This window comes from Sarcophilus harrisii, chromosome 1 (genome assembly GCF_902635505.1).
Source record: "Sarcophilus harrisii chromosome 1, mSarHar1.11, whole genome shotgun sequence".
NCBI classification, from domain to species: domain Eukaryota; kingdom Metazoa; phylum Chordata; class Mammalia; order Dasyuromorphia; family Dasyuridae; genus Sarcophilus; species Sarcophilus harrisii.
Window position 1 is genome coordinate 271,721,160 of NC_045426.1, and position 24,575 is coordinate 271,745,734.

Consider the following 24,575-nt stretch of genomic DNA (forward strand, 5'->3'; position numbering starts at 1 on the left):
TAAACGTAATGGGAGTCCCTTACTCTCTCTGAATTTCAGTTTCTTCACCTCTGGAATAACAGTCACAACTACCTCCCCCATACATATTGTCATGAGGACAATTGAGATTTTGAAGACAGAGTGCCTTACAAACCTTATTTGTTATTTGGAGGTAATAGAATTTAAGTTATATTTAAGGGGAAACCATTCTTTGTTATAATTTTCCTTCCTTTGGTATTTCTGACTCTCCTGACTTTGCCATTATAACCCTGACTTAGCTTTCTTACCCTGCAATTTTCCTCAGCCATTGGAGGGAATAGAGCTTATGATGGAGGGGGAGAAGAAAGTGAAATTTGGGAGAAAGATCTCCATCAAGGGTGGAGAATTAGAATAGGAGATACTTGTGAGAAGTAAGGAGGGGGTGAAAATTCACACTCATCTTGGGCTCCAGGATAGGAAATAAAAGATTACCTTTGTGGTTTCTAAACTTGCTTACTAACCTAAACACCAATTCTTGCAAGAATGTATTATAAAATCTTTTCAGCATTCACCAGTGAATCAGTGAAGTTCTTGGTAATACATTTTGTTATAAGGGGATTCTTTTTTGGAGACCAGTTGACAAGATGATTTCTGAACTCCCTTTCAGACAGTGGTTTAAATGTTTAACAACTGGCTCTCCAAACAAAACAAAACAAAACAAAAAAACGGTTTGCAGGACTCATTTTTAAGTTTAATCCTAGCATTAACATTTTTCTCCATTATTTTCTTAAGTTTCAAGTCAACAAAACAAAATGATCCCTGATGTGTACCATTTGCTGATTTTTAAGTAAGTTCACACTAGAATTTTAACAATTTGCTCTCATGTTGCTTTTGACTCCAGTACAACTGTATTTCCAACTTTAGATGTATGAGGTATATATATATATATATATATATATATATATATATATATATATAACATTAACAGTAAGTGTGGCCCCTACTTCTGTAATCAGTGTACTCAGGTATTTAGGACTCATAAGGCCTTTTCTGTTTTCACAAAAATTTAGGTAGGGAAGTCATATCTTGGTTTTAGATAAATCTTAATTCCCTCCTTTGGAGCTAACTCGTAACCAGATTAGACTTCAAAATCTTAGTACTTTATTTACAATACACTTGTTGAGTATGAGTCTACACTTAAATGAGGTGTGAGTAGATAAGATAATCATGTTGGTCCCTGTGTACTTTCTAGCTTACTTTCTAAAGTGGGGGAAGGGAGAGAAGCAAAACATTGAGGGGAGAAGGGGAGGAAGAGAAAGTACTGATAATAGTGGCCAAATTTGGAAAGTCAGAATCCTCTCCAGGAGGGACACAAAGCTTGTCTGGCTTGTGCCGATCCCTAAAATGGAGACCCCTTCCTCAAATTTCACAGCCCTCCCCCCTCCTTAAGAAGAAGCTCTACTTCTCTCCAATGACTGAGGAAATAGATTTAGCCTGTCAACTAAGGAATACTCCAATCTAATGGGGTATTCCCTTTTGCGTTCCACTAGAGAACTTGTCCTTTCCATTATTAATCGCTAATTTCCTTGCTAACTGTATGCTTTCCCAATTCTATTTCATATTTATCATTGCTGGTATCTTTTGTATCTCTTCATTTTGTCTGTAAACTCTTCTAAATAAATCTATCTTTTGCCAGAGAGAATTGGTATTGTGAATTGTTTACATGACTGAACCCCAACATTTGATGCCTACATCAATCTCAATATTTGGTGCTGAACCCTAAACATATTATTTGGGACTAGAAATTGCTCTCCTAAATCACATCATTATAACTTCCTAAGGCAGCCAGTTCCATTTTTGAATAATCCTAATAGGAAACTCTTTCATACATTGAACCTTACTTAACCTGCCTCTCTGCATTTCTCCCCCATTGTTCAAAGACTGCCCTGTGGGGCCAAACTCTCTTCTACAGGGCCACTTTGAAACTCTTAATATTCATAACAACTGACACATATTACATTTGTATAATTATCTGTTAATCCTCACAATAACCCTGTGCAGCAAATTATGTTATTTATCCAAGATAAAATCGCCTGTCTCCTATTCTTTCTCCTTTAATTATAGATCTAATGTCTTCCTTTACCATATTCAAGTGTCTTATTTATACTACCTGATGAAGTGCTGGGTCACTAGGTAGGGTTTAAGAGAAATAATACTCTGAAACCCAAAAGGGTACAGTGAATGAACAGACTCAGGATAGGTGAAGCAGTTTTAACTTTACACTCCTGCAGGAGTTGGTGTGAAAACTCCATAGGAGTTACCCACACAACTCACAGATATCAGAACCCACAGTTATACCATGTAATCCTGCCCTAACCCCGCCACCTCCTCCTTCCCAGAGTTTCCAGTAGAGGAGACCTTTCAGAAATCTCACATATTATTCTACTCCCACTACATACATTCCCTAATATGTTCTTGTGTTCTCCTTCCCCCTTATACCTCTCATGTTCAAAGATGATGACTAGTCCCAGTTAATATATGTCAGTTAATTTGCATAAGACTCATTAAGCAGGCATGCTTGCAAAAAAGCTTGTGTCCTGTCATTGGCCCCAGCTGGTTTTAGGTCAGTTTTAGGCCTGAGTCTCCTTAACAGAAACTATGTTTAGTCAGTTCCTTGACTCACAATTTGATTCATGGGAGATATCTTGACAGAATGTTTTAATCCTTCCCTTCATCCTGACTTTGTATTTGAATAAATTCTTTTGTGACTACAAGCACTACTACTAAACAAGATAGTATAAATCACAGATTTAACTCTCCCTCCAATTCCTTATCTTTATAGCCAAGTCACAACATTTATGAAAATAGAACATTGTTCTCCCACCATTCCTTCCAGATTGGCAGAGATTGCCTAAAGTACGATAAAATTACTCCCCGAGGCAACACTGAAGGGAATCAGTTCAACTTTATAATCCCACCCTCTACAGAGGTCCTGGTCAGCCCCACCTTATTTTGTCCAATAGGAAATCCAAATTAAGTCAAACCCCTGAAGTTAAATTTCCCCTCTCTGCCCTTGGTCCACACAATCTTTTTCCACATCAATCATTTTCAAGGGAATCAAAGGCTCAAGACTATATTGTGGGGAAGGATCCTGTGGTAGGAGAGAAGGGGATTTCTCTGTCATCTCCCTTCCTCCCCCCACTTAATGATGGCATTTAGCAGCAACTTGTCTATAGGGAAAGACCTCATCAAACATTTCAAGAGTTTGTAAAATTAAATATTTGAAGCACAACTGATAGATAGGAACATATTATACCCAGACAATGACATAGAAAGGTGATTGGTCACTTGAGGGAAGAAGCAGCCTAGAGCAATGACATACCTAATGGCAAAAAACAAAGCCAGCTTTGAACTAGAAAGCTAATCCTGGCAATTGAGAATTGGGCTATGAAGTTGATCCTGGGCACCCAGCTGAAAAGCCCATCCAGCACAGACCTGATGACCAAAGGGGGCTTGGTGAGGACTCTATAAAGAGAGAAAAAGACTTTCAGGCTCTGATATATTAGGAATTGGGAGTGGTCTTTGTCACAAGTGTATCCTACATGTGTACACATGAGCTACATGGAAAAGTGTGCCACAGGTTAGTTTTTTATTATGACATCTTAGTAAAATGCCTTTGCTAAGAGCCATTTGTGTGGGCAGTTGGGTGGCACAGTAGATAGAGCATGGACTTGGAATTAGGAATCCTCATCTCCTTGAGGTCAAAACTGGCCTGAGATGCTTACTAGCTGTATGAACCTGAGAAAGTCAGTTAACGCTTTTTGTCTCAGTTTCCTCATCTATAAAGTGAGTTGAAGAAGGAAATGGCAAACTACTCTAGTATTTTTGCCAAGAAAGTCCCAAATGGGGTCACAAAGAGTCAGGAATAAACAACAATAATAACAAGTTAGCTACTGGCTAACTGTTCGTGGGAATCTTACTAGTAAAGATTATAATGTTGCAAGTATAGACTGGCAAGATTATCTCTAGAATTCAAGAGCGGTAGTCCAAAGGGATGCTATACTAAATTAACAGCAAATGCTCTCATTGCCTATGCTTTGTGCCAAGACACCAATCTGCACCTGCAGAAAATTGCCAGTCTAGTTGTGTTTCAGTCCCTTGACCCAGCTCCTACAGCTGGGGGTCAGGATAATGTGAGTTTCCAATTCCCATGAAGGATCTCTGGGTTACCTCAAGGATCTCTGAGTAATTTGGAAATCTGCTTCACCTGTCACCTTTACAGATGAACAAAGTCCCTAAGGACTTGAGTTCTAGCCAGAAAGAAGAATAAAATTCAAGTCAGGAAAATGTTTCTGCCTCAAATGTCAAAAATCTGACTTGATGTTTGGGCTAGTTTTCTGGAGGTCCTCAGGATAAGCCCGAGTCCTTGGTCTTAGTGAAGAAGTGATGAAGGCAGGAGAGCAACCACGAGGCTGAGCAAAAATAGAATGTCTCATTTCCAGTCCTTCTCAGCCCTTATATACCTTAGTACAATTAAATCATTACAGCATACTGAATATGTGTGAACTAGAGAACCATTACATCACCATACAAAGTACTAAGTATTTATGTGAACTAGAGAACCATCATCTCATCAATTCCAGTAAATTAACACCTTGTTTCAAGTATACTTCTCCAGAGTTCCAGCCCTTTATAATAATCTACTTGTACAAAGTCTCTGTACAGTAACTCCAAAGACTTAAAATAAAACTAGAAGGATAGAACTAGAAGAATCTTTGGGGACATCTTCATTCAACCTGATGAATGAGAATTGAACTTTTTTTTTTAACAGATGAGGAAACTAAGGCCCAGAAAGTAATATGTGACAGGGTTAGGATTAGAATCCAGGTTCTTTGAATTCAAATTCAATGCTTTAGAGCACTTGAACATGCTATATACAAGAGACTCTAATGGCATAAGAAAAAGAACATTGAACCTGGAAGGAGAAGGCTTGGGTCTAAATTTCATCTCTGTCTCTCACTAGATGCAGGAGGGGAAAATCATTACACTTTAGTAATTTTTCTTTCATCTGGAAAACAAAAGAATTTAACTAGCTCTGACTTCTAATTTATAGTACTGACAATCTGCTTTGAGTAATTTTCCAGACTTCCATGAAGACAGACCAGAAAAGATGAGAGGGAACATTGAATTCTTGGTAAGGTAGAATGTTAAAAAGTGAAAGGCACATCAGGGTCCATCTAGCCCAGATTTCTCATTTTAGAGATGAATTAGCAACACCCTGAGGGTTGACAGGGATTGCCCAAGATCACATGGATAATTAGTAATAGAGCTTTGATTTTGATCCTCTAATTCTGTTCTCTTGCCATTCCACCATGGTAGAAAAGATTTTGAAAATTATATGTATATATATTTAAATTTTAAATTTCAATTTTTTTCCTTTTAGACTCTTCCCCACTCATTGAAGAAGCAAGTAATGATATCCCATTATACATGTAAAGTCATGCAAAACATTTCCACAAAAGATTACATTCTAACAAAGTAAAAATCTAGGGGTCCTCACCATGGTGAGGAGAACAAAAGGAGAAGCCTGATCAAAGATATGAATAGCAATCTTGTACTAGAGAAGCTAAGAGCAAAGATATGTTATAAAAAATCAGATTTTCTATAATAATGTAACTTTCTGATATACATTTGTATTCTGCTCTGATTCACAAGATTGAGTATCAATTTTATAGACAAAATTTTAGCTGTTTCCTACTGAAAAGGAAATAATATGAGAATCATCAGAATCCTAGCCAATACCTTTAGAACTGACCTCATGATATTCATTTGTTCATTCACCAAACATTTATCAAGCTATGTATATTTTGCTATATGCATTACATTTTGTAGTTTCTAATGGGAATATATCAGTTATTTCAATGGATCTTTGTGTATATTAATTCAGTGGTACAGATTCCAACTCATCCATCCTTCCTGTATGACTTTTCTTTGTCTTCCCATGGATACTAGAGAACTTCCTTACCTAATTATTACATAGCTACCATTATATATTAACTATCCTTCACTTCATTACTTGACCAGCCCATATTTTTTTCTTTCTAATTATATATTTCTTTAAAAACATCATTCCTTACATATCTTTTTATTTGTGATGTGTTGCAGCCATTTGGGAGATCCCTACTTTCTATTCTTTGGATACCATCCCATATATAACTTGCAGCTATACAAAGATAAATTGGAATGTCCTTGTTCTCAAGAAGTTTGTAACCTATTAGAAGAGATAAACCTTGCCTGTGGATAGAGACAGTATCATGGTGTAGTATAAAGAACAGTGTATGTGGAATCTGAATGCTTGGTTTCAAGGCCTGGCTCAGATACTGGCTAGCTAGCTTTGGGACTGACTGTGAGAAAGTTACTCATTATAAAATAAGAATAAAAATACTTGTTTGACCTGTCTCTCAGGTTTGTTGCAAGAAAAGCACTTTGTAAATTATTAAGTGTTATGTAAATATGAGATTGTAATGATATCATCAAAATATGACAAGTGATGACTACAAAGTACTACAGGCCCAAATAAAAGCAGGGATGGCTTCCAGATTTGGAAGCAGAAATCAGAAAGGCTTCATGGAGAAGGTGGCATCTGAGTTGAGACCTCGAAAGATGGGCTGGATATCAATAGGCATAAAAGGACAGGAAAGAAAATTATTCCACATATAAGGAACTATATGAATAAAAAAAATCAAGATATATTGGGGTATATTGGGGAATAGTAAGTAGTTGGGAAGAAATCTGAGAAAAATAGAAGAACTAGAGTCAGATTTTGTATGGCCTTGAATTCCAAACTAAGGCATCAAGACTTCATTTAGTAGATAATGGAAAGCAATTGAAAAGTTTTGGGGTTTTTCTTAAAAGTAGTCAAAAGACATGATTAAATCTGTATGTCAAGATTAGTCAGACAGTGGATGATATGTAGGACAAAAGGCTGGAGCTAGAGAATGTTATTACAGTAATCTAGGCAAGAAGTAATGAGGCTGTGAATCAAGGGAAAATTTATTATAAGGAATAGTAAGGAAGGGTTGAATAGTAAGAAAAGGACCTGGATGATTTCCAGTTTTTCATTTTAAACCACAGCTTACCTGAGAATTTTAAAGGCATGGTATTAAGGGTTCTTGAGATGAGGTGATTGATTTTCTTTTTTTTTTTTTTTTTCCTTCCCTTTTTCCCTTCTTCCCTCCTTTCTTGTTCCTTTCCTTTCTTTTTTGAGGCAATAAGGGTCACAAGTCTTGTAAGTGTCTTAGGTCAGGTTTGAACTCAGGTTCTCTTGGCTCCTGGGCCTGTGCAGTGTTTTATCTATTCAGCTGTCCCAAGGTGATGGATTTTTTGCTGGAGAAGTGGTCAGCAATTGAGACTGCAAATCAGATTTCACAATAGGTGTAATATAGTTGATTCTGGTTTTTCTTTCTTCAGCTCTAGCCCCCGTTGGATGTTTCCACTCCATTTTAGGGACCTTTAACTAGTATTCCACTTCTATTTAACCACTTAATATCATTAGCTTTTACAAAGGAATACTTATTTCACACATTAGCATGAACAAAAATAAAAATTTCCACTAACACCTCAAGTGAATAATTTTCCTATACTACTTCTGTCTAGGGAGAGAGATAAGGCAAAAAATTAGGCTCACATTTTTTTTTTTTTTCTGAAGCAATTGGGGTTAAGTGACTTGCCCAGGGTCATACAGCTAGGAAGTATTACACATCTGAGATCAAACTTGAACTCAGGTCCTCCTGACTTCATGGGTAGTACTCTATCCACTGTACCACCTAGCTGCCCATGGCTCACAATTTAGCATTGATCCCACCAAGTTCATGGCCAAAGATAACCTTGCTGCTAGCTTCTGCTGGGTTGGAGTCAGGGACTCCAGGATGTTGATGATGGGCTGGCAGCAATACCTGGTCTGGATTGCTGAACTCCAAGATCCCCATGTCTGGAGCTCATGGCCCAAATTAAAGACTATATATTCTGAACCTAGAATAGAGAAGAAAGAAAAGACCAAAGAAATAGACCTGCTTTTCAAGGGCCATATGGCCCCATAAGGAAAAGGCTCCATGAGCCCTTTCTTTTATAGCATGCTTCTCTCACTGGAAACCATTGTCAAAGGAGTCACCTTGCCTCCCTCAAGTACCTTTGCCTTCTATGGCAAAAGCCTCACAGGTTTTTTATTTTTATTAAAGCTTTTTATTTACAAAACATATGCATGGCTAACTTTTCAACATTGCCCTTTACAAAACTTTTTGTTCCAAATTTTCCCCTCCTTCCCCTCATCTCCTCCCCTAGATGGCAGGTAGTCCAATACATATTAAATATGTTAAAATATATGTTAAATCCAATATGTGTATACATATTTATACAGTTATCTTGCTGCACAAGAAAAATGAGATCAAGTAGGAAAAAAAAAACCTGAGAAAGAAAACAAAATGCAAGCAAACAACAGAAAGAGTGAGAATGCAATATTGTGTCCACACTTAGTTCCCATGGTCCTCTCTCTGGGTGTAGATGGCTCTTTTCATTACTGAACAACTGGAACTGGTTTGAATCATCTCATTATTGAAGAGAGTCATGTCCATCAGAATTGATCATTATAAAGTCTTGTTGCCATGTATAATGATCTCCTAGTTCTGCTCATTTCACTCAGCCTCAGTTCATGTAAGTCTCTCCAGGCCTCTCTGAAATCATCCTGTTAGTTATTTCTTATAAAACAATAATATTCCATAACATTCATGTACCATAACATATTCAGCCATTCTCCAACTGATGGGCATCCACTCAGTTTCCAATTTCTGGCCACTACAAACAGGGCTGCCACAAACATTTTTGCACATGTGGATTCCTTTCCCTTCTTTAAGATTTCTTTGGGATATAAGCTTAGTAGTAAACACTGCTGGGTCAAAGAGTATACACAGTTTGATAACTTTTTGAGCATAGTTCCAAATCACTCTCCAGAATGGCTGAATTAATTTACAACTCCACCAACAATGTATCAGTGTCCCAGTTTTCCTACATCCCCTCCAACATTCCACATTATCTTTTCCTGTCATCTTAGCCAATCTGACAGGTGTGTAGTGGTATTTCAGAGTTGTCTTAATTTTCATTTCTCTGATCAATGATGATTTGGAACACCTTTTCATATGAGTAGAAATACTTTCAATTTCTTCATCTGAAAATTATCTGTTCATATCCTTTGACCATTTATCAATTGGAAAATGACTTGATTTCTTATAAATTTGAGTCAATTCTTTATATATTTTGGAAATGATGCCTTTATCAAAATCTTTGAATGTAAAAATTTTCCCAGGTTATTGCTTCCCTTCTAATCTTGAGTACATTAGTTTTCTTTATATGAAAACCTTTTAAATTAATATAATCAAGGTTATCTATTTTGTGATTAATAATGATCTCTAGTTCTTTTTTTGGTACAAATTCCTTCCTCTTCCACAGGTCTGAGAGGTAAACTATGTTCTTCTAATTTGTTTATAATATCATTCTTTATGTCTAGATCATAAACACATTTCGATCTTATCTTGGTATTTGGTGTGATGTGTAGGTCATACTAGTTTCCATTTTTCCCAGGAGCTTTTGTCAAATATTGAATTCTTATCCCAAAAGCTGGGGTCTTTGGGTTTGTCAAACACTAGATTACTATAGTCACTGACTATTTTGTCCTGTGAACCTAACCTGTTCCACTGACCAACTAGTCTTTTTCTTAGCCAGTACCAAATGATTTTGATGACTGTTACTTTATATTAATTTTAGATCTGGTACAGCTAGGCCACCTTCATTTGCTTTTCTTTTTCATTAATTCCCTTGAAATTCTTGACCTTTTGTTCTTCCACATGAATTTTATTGTTATTTTTTCTATGTCAGTAAAATAGTTTTTTAGGAGTTTGATTGGTATAGCACTAAATAAGTAGATTAGTTTAGGTAGTATTGTCATCTTTATTATATTTACTTGACCTATCCAAGAGCACTTGATAGTTTTCCAATTGTTTAAATCTGACTTTATTTGTGAGCCATAGGTTCTTTTGAAGATTTTTATCAGTTAATAAGTACATGGCCAATGGAAAATGCTTTTCCCAATCATTGGCACTCCAAATGGAATCAATTAGTAAATGTCCATTGATGGCTCACCCTCACTGGTATCTTGAAAGCAACCTCCTAGTTTCTTACTCTTGGAGATTTTCATGTTAGCAAATTTATTGGAATTTGCATATATACTAGACACTATCACCATTCCCTTCTTCTTCACATTATACAGCAAATGTTATTATAATCACATAGCTGTCCAAGCAAGGGGCTTCCAACTCTCAACTAATTAAGTTCCTACTTGCTAATTAAGTCCAAAGTAGGAATTCTGTATAAATATGGGGACATAAAGAAATGAAGATCTTGGAGAGTTTTTGTTTTTGCTTTAATTCATAGAATTCAAAGTTGGAAGGGATTTAGTCCAAGAGTTCTAATCTTTTTTATGTTAAGGATCTCTTTGACAATCTGGTGAAACCTATGGATGGAACCTTTCTCAGAACAGTGTATTCAAATGAATAAAATAAAAAACAGAAGGCTACAAATGAAATCAATTATATTAAAATACAATTTTCAAAATTAGAAGAAGTTTGTGGATGTTAGGCTAAGAACCTCTGATTTAATACAACTTCATTACTTTATGATAAAGAAACTTAGAAGAGGTAAGTGACATTCCCAAATCTAGTAAGTAGCCAGGAGTATTCTGTTACCAGCTTCAATTAGCTCTGAAAAGCTGATTGCTTAAATTGTCAATATCTAGAAAACAAGCAAATGATTTGGATCTGATTTGTATCATCAGAGCTTGATTTATTGTTTCACTGATGATCTGGACTTGATGGAGACAATGTAAATAATGCAGTTTAAACTTAAAAGTGTTTCATGTGTACATTTTCCCAAGAAAGCCAATTTTTAAATACTAGAACACCACTGAACAGTACAAACTAGAAGAAAGAAAAGAAAAAACTAGAAACTGCAAAGTACCTTTTGAGTGATGTCTTTTGAAAGGTAACTGTTTTTAAACAGTCCTTTAGCATAAGGGAGTCTCTCTTGAAAGGACCTAAAGCTTCACTATTAACCTTTGGAACCCATGCTGGCCACCAGGTAGCTTAGGGGATAGAGCACTGGGTATGGAGTCAGGAAGACTAAATTCAAATTCGGCTTCAGATACTAATTAAGAGTGTGACCTTGTTTGACTTAACTGGTTTGTCTAAATTCAATGGAGAAGAAAATGACAAACTACTCCAGTTTCTTTTTAAAGAAAACCTCATACAGAGTCACAGGGTTAACATGATTGAGCAACATTCCTCCTTGTTGTCTACAATTGGGTTCACAGTATCATATTTCCCTAGTTTGGGTGCAATTATCAGTAGGTTAAATCCTTGCTCAGGTACTCATTTTATGTCTAAGGAAAGGTTTGTGACATTGGGGAAAACAACCTCTTTTTTTTTTTTTTTAATTTTAATAGCTTTTTATGTACAGGTTATATGTATGGGTAACTTTACAGCATTGCCAATTGCCAAACCTCTTGTTCCAATTTTTCACCTCCTTCCCCCCACCCCCTCCCCCAGATAGCAGGATGACCAGTAGATGTTAAATATATTTAAATATAAATTAGATACACAATAAGTATACATGACCAAACCGTCATTTTGCTGTACAAAAAGAATCAGATCTGAAATATTGTACAATTAGCCTGTGAAGGAAATCAAAAATGCAGGTGGGCAAAATGTAGGGATTGGGAATTCAATGTAATGGGGAAAACATCCTCTTAATGAGTTTGGATAACATGCAAAACAATTGGAATCAGTTCAATGCAAAGTTTTGTTGCAACAGAAAAGAAGGCATGGGGAGAGAGAGAAAGGGGACTCAACTTATAATTCAGGCATTCACACTAACAGAGCATCACTCATGTAAAAGCAATGCTGCATTGGGAAACTCAGAAATATGGGTCCTATCAGCAGGAAGGGAGTGTTCCAAAGTACCCTTCTGAGAGGGGTTATCCCTCTGATTTTGTATGATACTTCTGGAACTAGTCGATTTGCATATTAAAGGTTAGGGCAAAATGTTTTTGGGGGGATTGTTATCAGGGAGAAATACAAATTGTTGCTAGACAAAATGGGAGACAGAGGTATACTAACCTTTGAAAAATATTACCTGTATTTTTTCATGAGTATATTCTGTAAGATTCCAGCCTCACTTAAGGGAAAACTATACTTCTGCATATTTCAACTAAAAATATTAAGTCAAGAGCTAATTTTCATCTTCCCTCCAGATGACATCATTAAAATTCCAGAGTTACTTCTTCCTTGAGAGAAAAAAATGAATGAAAATCTATTTGCCCCATTAATTACCACTACTATCATAGGTGTTTCAACTCTACTTAAGTAAGGAGAGACTATCATGATGGCCTCAAGACAATCATGCCTAATTTTATTACAATGACTTCCATATATAGGTTATATAAGCTATATCCTCCTTTAGGGGAAACTGTCATGGTAACCTCAAGATTTCCACATCCAATCTTATACCAGTGACCCAATTACTTTTTAAAAGTCTTGGAGAGGGTGGATGGAAAAGAGGAAAAAAAAAATTTGGAACTCAAAACTTTATTAAAAATGAATTTTGAAAACAATCTTTACATGTAATTAAAAAAATAAAATACTATTTTCAAATTATACCATCCAGGATTTTTCTGAAGCAGTCTCAATTTAAAATAGGTGGCTGAAGTTTATAGTTCTTTAACGCACAACTCAAAATCCCATTTGTAACCTTTGGCAAGGTGCTTAACTTTCTAGTTCCAATAAGTAGTGTCAGAAATAGGATTTGAACTTTGGCCCTTTGACTCCAGAATCAGAATTTTTTCCATGGTACTAAGGTACAATAGAGGAAGTTTGAGAAATGAATAATTTATGTATGGTTTATTTCATTTTTTGGGCAAGATTGTTCACTTAAAGAGCAAAACTAAGATAACAGTGTACACAACAACAAGATTATTATTGTGCCACAGTTCCCTTTATTGTCCTGCCTCAGTTTCCCTAAGTTGTCCTGCCTCAGTTTCCCTAAATTGTTCTGCCTCAGTTCCTTGAATTGTTCTGTCTCAATCCCCCTCATTGCTACCCCCTTTTCCTGTTCATTAGGACTGAGATAATTAGGGCTGTGGAGATTTGGTCATTCTAGCATTCCAAAAGAGTCATAAATTGTAAATGTATAATCCAGACAAAGGGGGAATTCAGACTTCCTGGCTTCTAAATTCTCCTAAGTTATCAAGAATTTATGGTCCTACTCCCAACCTTTCAGAACTTGAATTGATGGTCTCTGCCTGGAAATATCCGCCTTGTACCAAGGCTCAGACTCCACCCCTGCCTTTCTCTCCCTGATCTTGGAGCCAGCCACATATAAAAATCATTGGAATCTCACATTCAAGGCTGATGCTGATACTGATGCTGATGCTTAATGCTTTAAGACATCAGCCCTGGGACCAAAATGGATACTTTGGTCCCAGAAAATCTCTCCCTCTCAGAAATCCAAATAAAATATTAAAAACTCTCTAATCTCTATCTTGCCTCAGCTTCTCCGACATTACCTTATGTGATGATCAACTGTGATGAACTTGGCTCTTTTCAACAATGAGATGATTTAAGGTAATTCCAATAGATTTATGATGGAAAATGCATCCAATGCAGAGAGTCTCTATGGAGACTGAATGTGGATCAAAGTATAATATTTTCACCGTTTTGTTGTTGTTGTTATTTGTTTGCTTGCTTTTTTTCTTTCTTTTGTTTTTTTTCCCTTTATGATCTGATTTTTCTTGTGCAGCATGATAAATATGGAAATATGATTAGAAGAATTGCATAAATTTAATCTATATTGGATTGCTTGGGGGGAGGGGTGTCAGGGGGAGACCGAGAGGGAGAAAAATTTGGAACACAAGGTTTTGCAAAAGTGAATGTTGAAAACTATCTTTGCATTATCTGAAAAATAAAATCTTATTAAGATTGTTCACTTAAATTTTAAGTCAGAAAAAAAGTCCTTTGTCAAATCATAACCTGATTTTCAGTAAACGTGGTCACCATAGTGTTTGTAGATATGTGTACAAGTCTGTATTCATCTATTGACATGTGGGTGTGGAGTTATGATCTTTTTCTTTTTACAAAATAATAATACAAATAACATTTTATAGTCATTTATTCTCTTTCTGGATACCGAAGAAATATTGCCCTCAAACTTGGCACCAAATACTCTGCTATCCTGAATGAGGGTCGGTATAACAATGGATGAGACCTGGGGCATATGCTGAGGTCAAGTTCCCCTGTGTCCCCTAGGAAAAAGGAGAACAGCTTCTCTTTCCCTTAGTAACAGACGCTGTAGCCTTGGTTACCAGCCCTAAGACAAGAGAAAATGAAACTCTAGCTTTTAAAAATCTGAGAGAGGAGAAAGGAGTGAAGGGAGACTGACAAAGGTGCTAAAAGAAACTGCTTTCTACTTTTTCACCAGTGTTGGGATTGTATTGTATGTGGACCTATCAAGATAGCCCGAGGGTAAGGAAAAGGGCTGTGGGCCAAGTATGGAAGATCAAGAAAGAGGAAATTTGAAAAATTCTTAGTATCTTTACTTTCTGTCTCCTTTTCCCTATTTTTCCTCCTAGGAATTTACTCAAGTTTCCAAGACCTAGTACTTCCTCAATGGGCAGAATTTATTGAAAAATCCATTGTCTGTGATGCTTCCATTGTGATGCACAGCCTGGGGCATTTTGAGGTTGTCTGGTGCAAACTGTCCTTCAGATACTAAGGGTTGTCTGTTGAATCAGGATAGGGACCCTATTTGAATAAATTTATCAACTTATACATCTCCTGGAAAGGTGAGTGCTTTGGGGATTTTAAGGAATGCTTATTCCTCCTGTCCTCTGACTCTTAATTTTATTTCCATTAGATTTAGAAAAAAAAAAAAATTGTGACCTTATCCCAGGACAAGAGACAAACTGCCACTGGGAAGGAGGGAGAGAGACTGCCTCACTGGGGAGGTGGGGGGGAAAATGTATTCTAACATAATAAACATTCTGAGATCCTGAAAGAAATTACATATGACTTCAGGTCACTGAAGAAGCAATTTTTAAAATGTTCCTTGCATGATACAGTACTTTGTTTTTGCTATCCAAGTTTTTTCTTTTCATGCAACCACTATGGTACTAGGAGTCTAGCCAGCATATTAAGTTTAGCTGGGGAGATTTCATGCCTGTTAATCAGAGAGGCATATTTTTTTCAGCAGTAAAAAAAGAAAAGAGACACAGAGAGAGGGGGAACCACATGGTAAGATATTATTTAATTAACTGCCTTATATTGGGAATAGTATCAGAGAAAAAAGTTTTTAATCTGTCTCTGAAGTTCCTACACTCAGAAAGGAAAGAATGATGCTGGATTGACAATACTATCTCCAATTTTGTTTAGAAAAGCTCCAGGGTTCAAGATTTTTAAAAATTGCAAACCAATTTGTATGGTTTCACTTAAGGAATTTCAGGGCTCAGAAATCTTTTGGAAGTGATATACAAAGTTTATGATGGGTTTGTGAGATTGTGGGTGGTGAATTGGATGGTGAATTTGAGCCAATTCTTCTGGAGGAGGTAGGATAATACTTAGCTGCTCTCCTAGGTTGCAAGGGGCAAGTGTCAGCTGGCCCATGTGCAGTAGCCAGCATGCCATCCTGGTACATGTCACTTGGATTGACAACCCTTGATGTAATTCATGGGGCTCTAACCCTCCAGATATATAAAGCAAAGGTGAAATATGCCAAAGCAAAGGTATTTAAACTCAGAATCAGAGACATTTTCCACTGTTGTCCTACTTTAAGGATTCAGGTTGGTACAAAGGTGGTCCTGCAATCTTGAAGACTATACCTTAAGAGCCCAAGATCTAAAAAGTCCTACCAAAAGTGCCAAGATTTCCAAGATTTCCAGATGGACTTGGGGAGAAGCTTCTTGCCTGTCATCTGATGGCAATTCCAGTGAGGTTTAGAGAATCTCATGACCAGGTTGACTGCAGGATGATGAATTTTTTTAGTCCTAGGAAAATAGAGACAGCCTATTAAATCATATATGGGCTGCAATCTGTGTTAGTGAATCTGCTGTCCATGTTGGCAAAATGAAAAAGCCAAATATTACAAGCATCACATGTATGAAATAATAATAGATTTAAAAACTAATCCATTTAGTCACACTTCAGATTGAGAGACAATGTACTACAGATAGAGATACATTCAGCCCCAATTAGAGTTGATTATTGAAGGAACTAATTGGGAGATATAGCCCAGCTCTCACTAAATTCATGTGTCATGTACTATGCTAGACACTGGGGATCAAAAGAAAAAGAAACAATCTCTACTTTCAAAGAGCTTTCATTCTAACAGGGGAGATGAGATATGCATATGTAAAAAATGACAAATGGAATAAAATATAAATATAGGATAGAATATAAAAGAATACAATACAAAGTAGCTAATTACAAGATGGAAAAGGAAGAAATTGAATGATGGGGAGAAAAGGAAAGACTTCATATAGACCATGCTGGAAGTAGTCTTGAAAGAAGAGAGCAATTTTATGAAGAGAAAGTATATGTTAGAAAGGACTGACCAATACAAAGACATAGAAATGGGAAATGGAGAACTATATGTGAAGAAAAGAAAAGGCTAGTTTGATGATACTGTAGAGTGCAGGAAAAATAGTTATGTATAATAAAGCTCAAAAAAATAGGTCCAAGTTGTGAAAGAATTTAAAAGAAAAATTATGGAGTTTATATTTGGTCCTATAGTTTATTAACTATGAGTTTTTCAATTCAAGTTTATTGAATAGGAGAGTGACATGATCAAATTTATGCTAAGGAAAAATCATTTGCTATCCAGGTGGAGGTTGAGTTGGAGTGAGGAAGGAATAAGAGAGGAAGGCCAATCAGGAGGGCATTGGAATAGGCCTAAACTAAGGTGATAGTTGTGAGAGGGAGTCAGATACAAGAGATATTGTGAATAAATGGTAAGATCTGGCAACTAATTAGCTGTGTGGGGTAGAAGAGAATTAATAGTTGAAAATAAAGCCTCTGAGAGGCTAGGAGAATGGTAGTGGAGGCTGGAATGTCCATCCTCTCCAACTCCATTTACTGGCTTCTCTGGCTTCCTTTAAGTTCCAAATAAAAATTATCTTCTTCAAGAAACTTTCCAACCCCTTTTAATTTCAATGCTTCCTTTTATTTATTTTTTATTTCTCCTATATATGACTTATTTGATTGCTTATAGCTTATTGTACATAGATTAATTGTTTGCTTATTGCCTCCCTCCATTAGATTGTAAGCTCTTTGAGGGCAGGAAGTGGTTTTTTTGCATCTTTTTTGTATACCCAGAGCTTAGCACAGTACCTACCAGATAGTTGAAACTTAATAAATGTTTATTGACTACCTATTGATTGATTGATGGCCTCAATAAAAACAAAGAAATTGGGAAGAAAACTGGTTTTGGGAGGAAATGAAAGAGTTCTGTATTTAATATATTCAGTTTAAGATGTCTATGGCATATTTATGGTTAAAATGTCCAATTAACAGTTGATGATATGGGACTGAGTCTCATGGGAGAGAATGAGACTTGATAGATATGTATATCATCTGCTTAGAGATGGCAACTAAAACCATGGGAGCTGATGAGGATACCAAGAGAATATAAAGAGAAGAGTTGAGGGCTTAAGATAAAGCCAAGAGGAGTGCCCACAACTGGGGATGTGAAGGCAGCAAAGGGGACTTTGAGTGGTCAAGCAGGTAGGAAGAGGAGCAGGAAACACTGATGCCACAAAAGCCCAGTAAAAAGAGAGTATCCAGGAGAAGAGAGTGGTCAGTGGGGTCACATGCAGCAAACATATCATAGATAATGAGGATTGGGAAAGGTAATTAGATTGGACAATTAAGGGATTGTTGGTCAAAGAAGAGAGATGAAAGACATCTTTTCCGTTGGGGGAAAAAGGAAGGTGTCTACTAATCTGTAATATTGCACATAATTAAAAATTTTTTCCCCTATGTATTGATCAGATTTTTCTGAATTCATTTTCTCTCTTTTTAAAAAATTATTCTTATTTATTTAATACTTTCTCTAATTATTTAAAACAATTTTTACATCTTTTTAAAAAACTTTTGTTTCAGATTCTCTCCCTTATCCCCACCCTAAACCCTCATTAAGAAACCACATGTGAAGTTATGCAAAACTTTTCCATAAAAGTCATGTTTTGAATGAAAATATAGATTTCCCACTCTGATAAAAATGCTCAAGAAAAATAAAGTTTAAAAAAAGAGGAAGAAAGAATATGATTTAATCTGTATTCAGACACAATCAGTTTTTTCTCTGGGTATGGATAGGATTTTTTCCTCATAAATGCTTCAGAGTAGTCATGGATCATTGTACTGCTAAGAATAGCAATCTTAGTTTTTTCTTTAAAAAAATTTGTTTTAAAGTGTGAACCTCAAGAAGGAGGAAGGGATATAGGGGAAATTGTAGATGATGTACAAAGAAAAGATATGAATATTATTTTAACATGTATTGGTCAACCTGCCATCTGGGAGAGAGGTGGGGAGGAGGAGGGGAAAAATTGGAACAAAAGGTTTTGTAATTGTCGATGCTGAAAAATTACCCATGCATATATCTTATAAATAAAAAGCTATTTAAAAAGATTTGAATAAAAATCTAAAATATTGTTGAGTTTCAATTGCATGATTAAGTCAGAAGCCAATTTATTCTTCTTCCCTCCCCCACCAGTCAGACAACTATAAGCACATTCTGATTCTTTAAAAAAAAATTTGTTTTTCTTTTCTGCAGTCCTTCGGAAAGAACTCCATAATCAACATGAGACACACTAAATTGCGACCAGAGTTGCCTCCTCTACCTAAATCTGCCAACCAAGAACCATCTGACCTCTACAAGGTCCGTTTGTAGTATTGCTTTTTCCCCTTGAGGGTAATAAAATGATGTGCTAGGACCCAACAATTATTCTCTCTCTCTCTCTCTCTCTCTCTCTCTCTCTCTCTCTCTCTCTCTCTCTCTCTCTCTCTCTCTGTCTCTCTCTCTCTGTCTCTCTTTCTCTCTTTTGAGATATCAAACTAGACCCATATGCAGTGCAACAAATATTCAAACACATCACTATTCTCACTTGCTTATCAGAACGATTTAAAGAAATAGTTTTAAAGAAAGTTTTAAAGAAATAATGAATGGTCCTTGGAATAGCTTTGTCATTGATTCAGAAGTGACATCCATGGATACTTGTCATATAATCAAAAATTTCTAACCCTTTCAACTGGATAAATATTTGTTAAATGCCTGCTATGGATAAGTACTTTGCTGGATACCAATAAGCAGTCCCTGATTTAAAAATAAGTTATATTGTAATAGTGCCAACCATTTAAATCATAAATTCAACTAATGTTGATTAAGCATTGGGCCAGGTACTTAGGGACTGGAGATATTGTCCAATATACTTGTTCTGATATATCTAATTAAGATTAGGTCTCTTTGCACTATGAAATATAAAATATATATATGCAATTGTAAGGGTCTCTCTACTCACCAAGAGGGTCTCAGCTGGACTCCTACCTTTTCCCCGGTCTTCAGATGTATCTGGCACAGCTCTCTCTATAGCGGTATTCTCTCCCCACAGAGCACCCGGGACACCAGATGTTACTAAGTACAGCAAGCGTTTATTAAGCACTCTACATCTCCTCTAATGGGGTCTGCTTCTCTCACAGTTACATTCCTTCATATATACCATCTCATTACATCATCTCATACCCAGCTTTCTTTGTCTTTTATCCTGTCACGGTACAGGCTACTCAATAACAAAATCATTAATCTTGGGGTAAACAACCTTTCACTACTGCCTTCCTGTTTTCCTCCTTTGCACACCTTGTTCCCTCTCCTCAGGTTATTTCCTGCTATACAGCTCCTTTTGCCACATAAACCTAAAATTATCTAACATGCAATATTATATATATATAATATAAAACACATAGTAATAACACTTATTTACATAGTTCTTATATTTCTTAGCTTTTTCTTATCTAGTTTTCCATTTTATTTACACAATATCCTTTTGGTAGTTAGGTAATTTGTCAAGGTAGGTATTGCTTCTAATACCTGGTCAAGCATTCTTTCCCCTTACCCTATAAGAAAATATGAAAATGATATTTCTAGTAGTAAAATAATTCATACAAGAGACATTTAGCTTCAATATTTGATACAATAAGACCTGCTGTGGACATTGTTAAACAGATTGATTTGTAGTGGAAAAAGAAAGGAGAAAAAATGATATGAATGACCGGAAAGAAGAAAACAGGTGGACACTTCATAATATTGTTCAGTTTTCTATGAATGGGTGAATGAAGGAAGGAAAAGAAGCATTTATTAAATGCCTTCTATGTATAAATCACTATGCTAAGCACTAAGGATTTAAAACAGAAATGTTAGATAGTCTCTGCTATCAGGGATCTCACATATTATGTAAATGAGTTGTTATTAGTATGTTTCTTCTGGCTTTCTCCAAATCTAGAGAATCATGTCACACAGTTTTTATCCTCCTTTGATGCAAGATATGTCATGGACTAAAGCTGTGCCATTCAAGGACCAAATCTACTATAGTGGCCCCAGTGATTCCATTGCTAACAACTACTCCATGAAGGCTCGCGATCTGAGAATGAGAGACCTAACAAAAATGTACGGTCCCGTCAAAGTCACCTCATCTGGACAAGAGCGTCAGAAAACCAAAATGGGTATCTTTTATTTTCAGAATAAAATTCACTGATATTAGTAGTTTCATTAAAGGAGAGAAAGTTTTGAGGAAGGTATGATACAGAATAACACTGCACTCCTATAACAGCTGAGACTATCCTCTTTCCTTTGATTGATCTTATCCAAAGAGACTTTACCTACGATCATCATTTCTTCTCCTGAAATTGACTTCACCTTACACTTCTATCTGAAATTACATATTAATTACCCCTCTTCCTTAATTATTTTTAATTTTGGGCCTTTCCTACCAAGAAGTCATCATTCTTTTGACTTTTGCATTATCTTATCATGGTTTAGTCATGGATAAGTGATCTTGTGCTCCCAAGAAACAACTCCCTTTTTGGAAAGTGTAGGTTTTAAATCACTTCCAGATTCTGTTAATCTATATTCTTTTGGAAATTTTTTCTCCAGAAAGTTGAGGTAGAGTGAGGGTGAGCCAAAGCATAATCTGTGGATCAGCATGAAACTGTCCATGGGTTCCTCAGAGGCACCAGGAGACAGTGGAAAGATTATTGGATTTGTGGTCACAGAACCTAGATTTAAATGCCATTTATCACCTGTATGACTTTGGGGTGCTACTTAATCTCTCCTTTTCAGTTTCTTCACTTGAAAATGGAATTGGTCTAGACTTCTAAGCTTATCTCTAGCTCTATACATTTATAATCTCCTACTCGTATCTGGAGCTATATGATCATTGGATATATGGGGGTACTTTCAAGAAAAATTTCTGGCACAAACAAAAAAACTTTTACCTAGACAAATATCTTTACTAGAGGGGCAGCATATTATAGTGGATAGAGTGTTGGACTTTAGGATCAGGAAGACCTGAGTTCAAATCCTACTTCTGACACCTGTGATCATGGACAAATCATTAATTGTCGGTTTTTCTTATCTGTAAAATGAGAGTTTGGACTTGATGACCTCTAAAAATCCCTTCTATTTCTAAATTTTGGAGCCTATGATTAGACATGTGATATAGCATTTGCCAGTTAGTTGGATTACTTCTCAAGGAAGTTTAATAAGGAAAAGAAAAGGAATCTAGTATCTTAGTATTGACAAGAGGATTTATTATCTGCTTTATGGATTATCTAGACCTTTGTTTTTCTTATTATTTTTTCCCTTGGCTATTTTGTTGATTAGAGGTATGGAGAGGAGGGGAAAAGCAAATCAGGATTTCGAAACATTTTAGTGAAAGTTAGCTATAAAGAAAAAAGTTAAAATCCAAGCTAAAATACATTTTATTTTGATTATTAATTTTCTAATTTTCCTGTCCTGATTCCCAATAATGGAAAGTCAGTTTTATTTTTTAGTGGTTGCAAAATGAAAAAAAAAAACATAACAGAGACATTTTATAGTTGGTCTAGAAATGTGAAATCCAACTGTTGTCTTTTGATCCTAAATGAATCTAATTTATCATTTTAATTTTAAGTCATTATTCTCCAATATATTATACTGTCTTTTTATTTGTCTTTTGGAATTAACGTGTATTTTTTTTTGAAAAGCACCCTCCCTTCCACTCATACATATTCAGCTAAAATTGGGCAGACCAGTAATATTTTATAATGATGTGAGAAAAGCAGGAAGTTGCTCATTTTGTTTTAAAATTGCAAATATTATATGTAATGAAATGAAAAATTAAAGCAACAATATTTATTAAACATATAAGTACTCAATACTTGCTTGGTGAAAGATGCAAAAGAAATATGGGAACCAGTCCCTTCCCTCAAGAAGTTTTTAAAGTTACTAGGGAGAAAAAAATGTACATTTAAAATAATAAAATAAAATAGCAATACAAGATAGATACAATTCCAAACAATAAGATACTATGTATATACATATATGTGTATAGTGAGGATTTTATGAAAAAAAAAAGCATCTATGAGCTCTATGGTAGTCAAAGATAGCCTCATGGAAAAGCTTTCATTTGGACTGATTTTCAAAGTATAGGTTCATCAACTAAGCAATGCACATTTATTAAGTATTATGTGCTGGAGATACAAGTACAGAGAGATCCCTGTTCTGAAGTCATTTACATTAATGGTAGTGACAATGTATGTTGGGTTCTGAAGATCAGTGTCCCTGAAGTCATGACTTTTACTTTTCTCTGATGTGTGTCTACTTTGTCCACAATATATGTTTTGTCTCCTGATGCATATATAGTATTAGACATTGCTATCACCTTCAGTGGATACTGCCACCAATAAGACCTCCACGTCTTCCTATCTTTGGAGATAATACAAAGGCCTAACTTGGTCAACTCCATCTCTGTAAACTCAGGTGTTTACCTGAAAAAACATATTTTCTTTGACTATGGCTCTCTAATCACAACTAGGTGCGTCAACTGGTTTTGTCATTTTTCTAGTACAATGTCTCCAATAACATGTTTATTAGGGAAGAAGCAGCAGCAATTCACTTTGAGGGACCTATAATCCTTGGCATTAAATATGGAATCTCCCATTTGGCTGACTAGTTCTAAAATAAATTGCCATTTAATATGTAACCCAAGAGGCATGCCTTTATCTTCTGCAACTAATCACATCCAATTAAGGACTTATTAATACCTACTTTACTTTTTAAAAAACTAGTTTGCTTTTGATTAATTTAATCAAGATGTCTGGGCCTTCTATGATTAACTGGTTTGGGGGTAGACTTTTGCCTTTATATAAGAAAATGTACAAAAGTTATGGTTCTCATAGTTGAACAGAAAAATATATATAATTTATCTTAGAGACAATAGGATAATTGAGCTTATGGAGAACAACATGGTCAGATCTGCTTTTAAGGAAAATCACTTTGGCAGCAAGCTGAAGGATGAGAATATATTAGAGTGGAAAAGAAATTGATATTTGGTATTACAGGGAGTCTTCTGCTGCAGCAAAAGTTAACTGTGGATTTAAGGACACCAGAAGGTTAGAGGTATGTCCTGGCCAAAGTTCCAGATGAGGTAAAATCAACTTTGGGAGAAGTGGAATCACCATTCAGGCTCAAATTTGGAGACTGGAACAGAATAAGGGTGTGTATCAGAACAGTAGGGAAATGCATATATAAAGACAATCCATTAACTGTCTTGGCAGACATCACTGTCCTTGCATTACAGAGGCAAAAACTGTGGTTGAGGGTAGTTAGGTGATGTGTTAAGCCAAGAAAATGGTTGGCTTGGTAGCTCGCCTCTTCTGACTTTGAGTTTGGCTCCCTTTTCCACACCACTAGGCCTTCTAGTTAATCTTCAAAATTAACTTGTTTATCCTCTGGGACAGACTCTGAACATCATCTCACATTGTGTTCTCTTTCTTGTGATTTTTTTTTCTTCTGACCTGTGATTTCATTGTTGTAAGAAACTGCCACTAGGGAAACTCCTTTTAGTGGAGCATATCAGTACTAGATTAAGTCCATCAGCAGGTTTATTAGGTAGGTATCTGGGGATAGGTATGATAGTTGTAATTTCATTACTAAAGAGAATTCTGAGGTTGAGGACACTTTCTCTGTCATTGTAGACCATTATCTTATCCACAACTTAGGAGTTGTCTCTATCCAAGACAATTGCAGAGGACTCATGATGAAAATACTATCTACCTCCAGAGGAAAAAAAAAGCTGATAGCATCTCACTACAGACTGAAACATGTTATTTTTCATTTTCTTCATTTTTTTTGGTTTGAGTTTTCTTACACTAAATGACTAATGTTGAAATGTTTTACATGATTGCACATATGTAGTTTATATCAGATTGCTTATT

The 24,575-nt window shown here is 35.9% G+C and overlaps 1 protein-coding gene across 2 annotated transcripts in view; it reads left to right on the forward strand.

Annotated features, from left to right (window-relative positions):
* Positions 1–14,694: 14,694 nt before the first annotated feature.
* DNAH3 (dynein axonemal heavy chain 3) overlaps positions 14,695–24,575 on the forward strand; it is a 196,481-nt gene continuing 186,600 nt past the window's right edge. For both annotated transcript variants that reach the window (XM_031942286.1, XM_031942295.1), the window contains exons 1-3: positions 14,695–14,899; positions 18,880–18,984; positions 20,603–20,822. In XM_031942286.1, the coding sequence (XP_031798146.1) occupies positions 18,907–18,984; positions 20,603–20,822 (298 nt within the window). In that variant the 5' untranslated portion in view covers positions 14,695–14,899; positions 18,880–18,906. The remainder of the gene's footprint in view (positions 14,900–18,879; positions 18,985–20,602; positions 20,823–24,575) is intronic.